The sequence below is a fragment of the Aspergillus heteromorphus genome, assembly GCF_003184545.1.
Source record: "Aspergillus heteromorphus CBS 117.55 chromosome Unknown BO70scaffold_32, whole genome shotgun sequence".
Classification (NCBI taxonomy): Eukaryota; Fungi; Ascomycota; class Eurotiomycetes; order Eurotiales; family Aspergillaceae; genus Aspergillus; species Aspergillus heteromorphus.
This window is the reverse complement of record NW_020290437.1, coordinates 332,314-342,231: the sequence shown is the minus strand read 5'-3', so window position 1 is coordinate 342,231 and position 9,918 is coordinate 332,314. Positions and strand designations below refer to the sequence as shown.

The window sequence follows — 9,918 nt, the reverse complement described above, 5'->3', positions numbered from 1 at the left end:
AATAACTGATAATATTAATAATAATAATATAATATTTAATATAATCTCAGCTAAATTCTGAACTTAATTTAATTAAAATACTTAGTTTTATAATATTTTAATTAATTCTAATTTTTTAAAGATTATTTAAAGTCAGTATTATATTCTTTGTCTTACTTATATAATTCAGTTTATAATTAATATTTTTTATAGAAACTTTAGATTAAGATCTTAAATAATATTATTAAATATATATAAAAAAATAATAATAAAAGTTTTAAAGTCTTTTTAATATTTTAAGAATTTTTAAGAAAATATATTTTAAAAATTATCTATAAAAGATTAATATAGAATTTTTTTTATAAAAAGCTTTTAAAAGTCTTCTATTAGTTAGTTTATTATATTAATTCTTAATTATAGATTTAGAAGATTATATAATTATAAATATAAATTCTTAATATTATAAGAAATTCTTATTTATTTAATAATTTAAATCTAGTTTAGTCTATTATCTTTTCTTAATTATAAAATCTACTAAAATTTAATCTATTTTATAATTTATTAAATACTTAAATTTTATTAAGTAATTAAAAGTTTTATTTAGTACTATAAGTATAATAATATTAATTATCTTTATTTTATTATAATAAAATAAAAATAGATAGAATATCTTCTTAAACTTTTATATTTTTTTTTTTATTTTCTATTTTTCTAAGAATAGTAAGTCTATTATTTATAAAATTTATAATATTTATAATAATCTTTTTAATTATCTGAATTACTTAATTAACAGACTAAAAAAAAAGTAGATATTCTAGAAAAAAAAAATATTTTAAGAGCTTATATAATATATATTAAAAGCTCTGAAAATATTATTATTATATTTATTAAATAAAAGATTATATTTATATAATTATAATTATTTTAGATCTGATATTAAAGCTCGAGAAGTTTAAGAAAAATATATAACTAAATAAGAATATTAATTAATATTATAAATATTAAACTATTTTTAAAAAGATATTCTCTTTTTATTCTAGTTAAAATTTAATAATTAATATATTATTAATAGTCTCTAAATTATTATTAGATCTAAATAAGATTTTTTATAATATTTTTAAATATCAGAGATTCTTACCCGCAGTTAAGATATATAAAAAACTTAAGATATATCTAAATATTAAAGATATATAACTTCTTAAGATATCTTTAATTAAATTAATATAATTTTAGATACTATAGAATATATTAATATTTTTATTTACTAAAAATCTTATTATAATTAGTTTTCTATTCTCTATCAGATAACTAGAGATTTTCTCTTAATTATAATTAATAATATTAATATTAAATATTTTTTTAATAATTTTTAAGATATCTGCCACTATTGCCGGAGCTGTCTTAATTTTAATATAATTAAAATAATTATATTTTAAATATATATTAATTATTTTATTATAAGTAAGAAGTATTAGAATATATTTAATAATCTTAATCTAGATTTGATTATTTTTATATCTAAGAAATAAGAAAAGAATAAAATAATTACTATTTTTTATATTAATAAAAATAAGAATATAGATAATCTTAAAGATAATTTAAAAAATAGATTATTATTAGAATTAGAAGAACTAGTCTTATCTAAGTCTTTGATTATTATATATACTTAGATAAAGATAGAGACCCGATCTTTATAATTTCTATATTATTATAATTATTATTCTAGATAGTATAAAGAATAAATATTTTATATCTTTTCTTATTTTTTCTATACTAGATTCTATAAAAGTTTTTTTTAGAGTATAATATATCTTTTAATATAATTAATTAAGCAGATCAAGCAGTAGACTATATCTAAAGAATATTATTATATTTATATTATAATTAAATATATATTATACTTTGTATATTATCTATATAAGAAGAATATATATATTATAAATTAATCTATAATTATTAATCTATCTGTTATATCTGATCTTCTTAATCAGTAGGTATAAATAGTTATAGTAATAATTATATTTTAATCTGATCTTAATTATATAATTAAAAATTTTTTATATCTTAATCTGACTGTCAGATTATAACCAGGTTAAGATTAAGATATAACAGTCAGATTAAGCCACTCTAGATTAATTTAATAAATTTAAAAAGAAAGAGTTAGAGTGGCTTAATCTGACTGTTATATCTTAATCTTAATCTGGCCATAATCTGATAATTAGATTAAGATATAAAGAATTTTTAATTATATAATTAAGATTAGATTAAGATATAATTATTATTATAACTATTTATATTTATTAATTAAAAAGATTAGATATAGTAGATAAATTAATAATTATAGATTAATTTATAATATATATATTTTTTTTATATAAATAATATATAAAGTATAATATATATTTAATTATAGTATAAATATAATAATATTTTTAAATATAGTCTACTACTTAATTTATTTAATTAATTATTTTAAAAAATATACTATATTTTAAAAAAGATTTTTATAAAATTTAATATAAAAAAAATAAAAAAAATATAAAATATTTATTTTTTATATTATTTAGAATAATAATTATAATAATATAAAAATTATAAAAATTAGATCTTTATCTTTATCTAAATATATATAATAATTAAAAATTTAAATAAAACTAGTTTTTTTAATTTTAATAATAATCTATTTTCTAGATTATTTTTAAGATTATTTATATTTTTATTCTTATTAATATAATAAATAATAATTATCTTATTCTTCTCTTATTTTTTAAATATAAAATAATTAAATCTAAATTAAATTATTAAATATATTCTAATATTTCTTTCTTATAATAAAATAATTAATATATATTTAAAATATAATTATTTTAATTATATTAGAATTAAGATAGCTTTGATAATAGTAATAAATATCTTAAAAATTATTAAAAAATATTTAATATTAATATTATTAATTATAATTAAAAGAAAATCTTAATTATTTAATAAAAATAAAAAACTAATTATAATAAGACTTTTAATAAATAAGAATATTAGTATATTCTATAATATCTAAAATTATATTAATTTAATTAAAGATATTTTAAGAAGCTATATATCTTTAATATTTAAATATATCTTAAATTTTTTATATATCTTAATTATAAATAAGAATCTTGAATATTTAAAAATATTATAAAAATCTTATCCAGATCTGATAATAATCTAAAGATTATTAATAATATATTAATTATTAAATTTTAATTAAAATAAAAAAGAATATTTTTTAAAAATAATTTAATATTTATAATATTATTAATATTCATTATTTAATATATATCTTTTTTAAATTTTTTAAGCTTTAATATCAGGTTCAGAATAATTATAATTATATAGATATAATCTTTTATCTAATAAATATAATAATAATATTTTTAAATTTTTAATATATATTATATAAGTTCTTAAGAATCTTTTTTTTAAAATATCTATTTTTTTTTTAGTCTATTAATTAAGTAATTCAGATAATTAAAGAAATTATTATAAATATTATAAATCTTATAAATAATAGATTTACTATTCTTAGAGAAATAGAAATAAAAAAAAAAAATATAAAAGCTTAAGAAGATATTTTATTTATTTTTATTTTATTATAATAAAATAAAGATAATTAATATTATTATATTTATAATACTAAATAAAACTTTTAATTACTTAATAAAATTTAAGTATTTAATAAATTATAAGATAAATTAAATTCTAGTAAATTTTATAATTAAAAAAAAAATAATAAATTAAGTCAGATTTAAGTTATTAAATAAATAAAAACTTTTTATAATATTAAAAACTTATATTTATAAATTATATAATTTTTTAAATTTATAATTAAGAATTAGTATAATAAACTAACTAATAGAAGATTTCTAGAAATTTTTTATAAAAAAAAATTCTATATTAATCTTTTATAGATAGCTTTTAGAATATATTTTTTTAAAAATTCTTAAAATATTAAAAAAAATTTTAAAACTTTTATTATTATTTTTTTATATATATTTAATAATATTATTTAAAATCTTAATCTGAAGTTTCTGCAGAAGAGTATTAATTATAAATTAAATTATATAAATAAAATAGAGAATATAATATTAGTTTTAAATAATTTTTAAAAAATCAGAATTAATTAAAATATTATAAAACTAAGTACTCTAATTAAATTAAGTTTAGAATTTAGCTAAGATTATACTAAATATTATATTATTATTATTAATATTATTAATTATTATATTTAATAATTAATAGATAAGATTATATTTATATAAAACTGATAGAATAATTATAGCTAGATTTTTATTAATATAAGATTTAGATATTAATTAAAAATCTAGTAAAATCTTATAATAATTTATATTTTTTATTAAGAAATATTTAATTAAATTAAAAAATATTTTTTAATTAGAACTAATTCAGCAGTTTATTATAATTAATATTTATTTAATATTTAGAAATTTTAATAATAGCTATATATATATCTTTTTAAATAATTTTATAAGATATTTTTTAATTTATATTTAATTAAAAAAACTTAATTTTTAATAAAGAAATAAAATAGCAAGATTAATTATTTATTTAAATTAAATATATTTAATAGTTTAGAATAGTAGATAATAAATAATTATAAAATATAGAATTTAATTCTAAAAATCCTGTTTATTATAAATTATAAAAATCTAGAAAAAAATAATAATTAAAAAAAATTTATTTTAAAAAAATAAATAAATATTTATAATAGTTCTTTACTCAGTATCTAATTAATTATTTATTTAAATATAATTAATAATAATTTTTTCTTATAACTCTTATAAAAATAATAATTTATAAAACTAGTTTTTAAGTTTTTAATTCTTAGATATTATAAAATATAAAAATATATAATATAATAAATATAAGAGATTTTATTAAAAAATAATATATTTTTTTAAAAACTGTTCTATATTATTAATAACTTTTTTTAATTAAAATAAAATAGTAGTTTTTTAGCTTATATATAATTTTTAAAAAAGATTATTTTTTATTATTAATTCTAAAAAATAAAGAGCTTTTTTTAAAAAGCTAAATATAAAATAATCTTTTAATTTTTTATAATATATATAATCTTAAGATTTAAAAAAAAAGAAAAGATCTGATTTAAGAAGCTTATCTTAATTTAAATATTATTATAATTTATAAAGATCTAAGAAACAGAAGAAGAAGATTTAATAATATTTTTTAAAAATAAATTAAATAATTATAATTAATTTATAATTTTAAAGCTATTTTATAAATAATAAATATAAAAAAATAAAAGCAGAAAATTTTATAAAGATAATTTATTTTATTTTAAAATATAATTTTATATAAATATAATCTATTATATTTTAATATATAGCTGAGATATCTGCTGTATTTTATTTATTTTAATAAATTTAATAAATAAAAATTTATATCTAAAGTCTAGAGTTATAAAATAATTTTTTTTTTAAATAAAATTATTTAAAATATAATAGACTAGAATAGAAAATAGATATTTATAAAAAAAATTTATAAAAAATTTTTATAAAATCTTTTATAAAAGCTATAATATTATAATATAAATCTAATATATTCTGTTTATTTATTTAATTTATTTAATTTATTTAATCTATTTAATCTGTTTAATCTACTTTATCTTAATAATCTAACTATTTATAATTTTCTTAATTATTTATTAGTTTTTAATTTTATTAATAGCTCTTTAAACTATATTTTATTTATAAATTTAAAAATAGTCTAATTCAGAAGAAATAATAAAATAAAAATAATATATTTATTTTTAATATTCTAATTAATAATTAATATATAATTTTTCTAATATTTTATAATATAATTAAGATATACAGCTAAAATAGAATAATAATTATATATTTTTATATATATTTTTTATTATAAAAATAATAATTTTATAAAAAGCTGAATTTTATTAATATAACTAGAATTTTCTTATTATTTTTAATAAATAATAATAAAGAAGATACTAATTTTTTTTTAATTATATTTTTTTAATTTAAAAAGCTTTTTTTTATATACTTTTAAATAATAATAAAGATAGTTAGATTAATAATTATTTAATCTGAATATATTTTAACTATACTAGAGCTTAAAAAAATATAATAGATAGATCTTAATATTAAGAATAATTAAAATAATTAATTATCTGATTTTTAGCTATATTATAATCAGATATAAAAATTTTCTTAATCTGATTATAATCTGGCGGTTAGGTATAAAAATTCTAATTAACCTGACCTGACCTGGCCGTTAGCCACTCTACCCCTATGTATTTCAAGTTGGTATCTTACCATTACATCTAAACACCGGCTGACATCCTTAAATCCGTCTAATTTCCGACAATGATGCTGACTTCATATACTCAACAGCCGCTTCAAATCCGCTTTAAATGAAGTCCACATCTGCTAAGAGCAAACAAAGATAAACTTCCACCATTCCATCCCTCAATTCTCAGCAAATATGGCCCCTACTCCTAGCCAATCAAACGCCCAGGCTTGTCGCGAATTCGTGCCCACTCTGCATACCACTCCATATCCTGCCATCGACCCTTCTGCAGTCAGGCTCCCCTGCCCCTATGTTGTATGCATCGTCGGTGGCAGAGGAGCCGCTGGCGGTGGGCTCGCCCGATCCTACGCTCGAGCCGGAGCCTCCGGAATCATCCTAGCCGCAAGGACACGGTCCGCGCTGGAGGATACAGCCAGCGAAGTTCGCAACATCAACCCTACAGTCAAGGTAATCGTGGCAGAGTGCGATATAACTTCCGCCGCCAGCGTTGAAGCTCTAGCAAGTACCACAAAAGCCGCATTTGACGGTCGCCTGGACGTCGTCCTCGTGAATTCCGGGTATTCAGGCCCGATGACCGCCGACGTGGTTCAAGAATCGCCCATCGACTTCCGGACTGCGTTCGAGGTAAATACAATTGGAACTTTTCATGCTGCTCACTGTTTGCTCCCGTTGCTCTTGGACACAGAGTCAGGGGCCAAGGCCTTCGTCGCTATTAGCTCCATGGCGACTCCCACTATCTCGGGACATACGCACTACTGCGTAAGCAAGGCTGCGCAGGCACGGTTTGTGGAGATGTTGCATGAGCAGTATGCTTCTAGGGGGGTTTTCTGCGTCAGTGTGCATCCGGGCGGACTGAAGAGCGAGTTTTCGGAGAAGTCTATGCCTAAGCAGTTTCATCATCGTGAGTGGATCCGCCAGTTTTGCCCAGAGGGAGCTGATCTAACTCAAACGCTGGCATAGTGTTGGCAGATAGCCCTGATCTGGTGGGCTCATTCTGCGTCTGGTTGACCAAGCCCGATGGTTGGGAACAGCAAAGGTCAGCTTTGAATGGTCGTTTCCTTTCTTGTAAGTGGGACGTGTTTGAGCTCGAGCAAAGGTTTGGTGAAATATTGGAGAAAGATCTGTTGAGGTTTCGAGTTGCCGTGGACTTTTAAGCCGTTGGTGGACGGCTTGAAAACTGAGCTGAACACGAGTGCTCTGCACATAAGAAGTATTACTCCGCAGTCATGATGCAGTGTCTACACAGGAAGAACAATAGTCAATTCTGGGTATAACAACTACACTCTAGAGGGGTCTATCAAACATGATAAAAGTACATACGGAGTATAAGAAAAGACTACCCGAGTCTTACACACGATAGTATCGAGTACCTATTATATCGTGTGGTCTTCAGGAACACTAGACGAGCTCTGTTGTCCAACCTCTCCTGTAGATTGTGACCCGCGTGGCCCTGCACCCGGCTTTGTGCGGTATGGAAGATCGAGGCTTGGAGCGCCCCTATCCCAATGATCATCCAAGGTTGGATTCTGGCTGGTTGGCTCATCCGTTTTACCTTTATTGATGTCGGTTTCACCCCGCTGACGGTTCTCCGCATGTTCCTGGCGAGCCCAGTGAAACTTATGTATAACACCATCCACCTTTTCCTGCATAGTGCGCACCTTTCGTTTCGCTCGAGTATATCCCTCGATCCCCGCCAAAACCGCATATGATTTGCTGATAGATACATGGGACATGTCGACCCCTTTGTCTTGGAGGGAATGGATGAACGCACGGAAGTTTGCGGCAGGTGGGCGATAGTGGCCACTGCTAAGATCAGCATTCGAAGTTTGAATACAGGACCAGCCTATGTTAATGGATTGCGTACCTTAGTGGTGCCAGGCTGCGTAATTCCCCGTTTCGAACCTTGATCAGTCCAGCGGCTGCTATGCGGGCACCTCGTAGAAACGAAGAATGTTGAAATGCACCCGCCTCCTTGATGCCAATGAATAGGCGGAATGTTGTATCTGCGACCTGTATATAGTCAGTTCGAAAATCACTAGCGAGCAAAGTATGGGATTAAGATCACTCACAAATATCCACATATCCTCCTTCTTTGACGACTTACCCTTCATTGTCTTAAATATCGTCCCCGGAGTAACATGTACCAGCTTTTGGCCCATTTTCGCTGCCTTGTAGTCATCCTTTTCGTCCTTGCCGAGTTTATCGCTATGATCACTTAATGAACTGCAATCTGCCGAGGACAGTGATGAGATAGAAGACGAATCCAGCGAGGAAGCGACTGGACTGCCTGCATCAGTATTCCCTCTGAACTGGGGTGCATTCTCTTCCAGGGGTACAACCCCGTTCAGGCTATCCTTGAACTGTTTATTATCGGTCCAAACGAGGTCATTGTTCTTGGCCCATCGAAATTTCCCCTCCTCATCCACCTGAACCAGATAATTCATTCGCTCTTCTCGGGAGAGATAACGAACCTGTTGCCGCTCAAGTTTCTCCCGAGGCCGCTGTGGAAGGTCGAGATCTTTCCCGTCTCCATAGTCAAGCCAGTAGAAAAAGTTCTGGTTGGTCGGCGAATTTTTCCAGTATATATGGTACGCACGTAGGTTACTCCCGTGCCTGTGTTTAAGGTCCACCATCTCTAGAAAATACTGCAAGTCCATCATCTTTGCTGTTGTGCCAGGGGGCAAGTCATGGTGGAGCGGCGGAGACCCTCCCGATCCATTTCCCGGTGTCTTCGTGTCGGCCTTCGCGGACGAGAGGGATTCTCGACTAATATCATCATCGTCGTCACCTCCGGCGCGCTTGGCCACACTAACGGCTCGCAGCCAGTTCCGACGGGCATTGGCGGCGCTGTCGATGTTGTCTGTATCACTAGGTGCGGAGGGGCGATGAAGCTTACGCCATTCAGCTTCTTTGACGGCCTGGAATCGGAAGAATCAGTAACGATACAGGAGCCATCTGGAGAACAATCTTACCGCGACCCATCGCGAAGTCGATGCAGAAAGGCCGAGCCCCTGTAGCTCCCGTCGCGTGCGATAGCCACGGTATGTCCTCTGGAAGCAAGTTAGGTGTCAAAAGCTCAAGACAGGGAGGGCCAGCCATCGAAGGCGGACGGACCTGGATGGTCTGCGCCGCCCTCACGCGCTTATCGGTGACGTCATTATCTCTGGTTGGGCCTTTGGCGGTCGCGGGGTAAACATCCACGGGAGGCATTGCTGTGGGAGACCAATCTGCCTCTTTTGCCATGGAGAGAAAGCAACCAAACTGTGGTTACTGTTGGAGTGAAGGTTTTAAGCAAAGGGAACTGGCTATGAGAGAGGGGTTGAAGGATGAATAGACGGGACGCGAAAACGAAAATCGAGGGCGATTGCTGATCACGCGCGGGCCAAGCCTGGGCATCGTCACCAACAGCGTGGGACGAACTGTATAGGGTCGCTATAGAGAGCAATGATGCTTACGGGGTAGAAAAGATCAACTCACAAGCCTTGTGCTAGATGGGTGATTCCCTCCTGACACTCGAATTCTTTTTTGCATCCGGACTTTAGAGCGAGAAATATATGTGTGGAGCTTTGGGGTAACCCGATAAGGCTAGAA

At 25.5% G+C, this 9,918-nt stretch overlaps 3 protein-coding genes across 3 annotated transcripts; 1 reads left to right on the top strand and 2 right to left on the bottom strand.

Annotated features, from left to right (window-relative positions):
* The first annotated feature begins 6,424 nt into the window (after positions 1-6,424).
* On the top strand, positions 6,425-7,564 carry BO70DRAFT_365741 (SDR family NAD(P)-dependent oxidoreductase). Its single transcript, XM_025544149.1, has one exon. The coding sequence runs from the start codon at positions 6,502-6,504 to the stop codon at positions 7,285-7,287; it is 786 nt and encodes a 261-aa protein (XP_025395755.1). The 5' UTR covers positions 6,425-6,501; the 3' UTR covers positions 7,288-7,564.
* A 7-nt stretch (positions 7,565-7,571) lies between these two features.
* On the bottom strand, positions 7,572-8,186 carry BO70DRAFT_146652 (IQ calmodulin-binding motif protein). Its single transcript, XM_025538166.1, has one exon. It carries the CDS (start codon positions 8,058-8,060, stop codon positions 7,701-7,703), a length of 360 nt encoding a protein of 119 aa, XP_025395754.1. The 5' UTR covers positions 8,061-8,186; the 3' UTR covers positions 7,572-7,700.
* A 978-nt stretch (positions 8,187-9,164) lies between these two features.
* On the bottom strand, positions 9,165-9,541 carry BO70DRAFT_365739 (uncharacterized protein). The gene has a single exon (XM_025544148.1). It carries the CDS (start codon positions 9,535-9,537, stop codon positions 9,229-9,231), a length of 309 nt encoding a protein of 102 aa, XP_025395753.1. The 5' UTR covers positions 9,538-9,541; the 3' UTR covers positions 9,165-9,228.
* Positions 9,542-9,918: the final 377 nt, after the last annotated feature.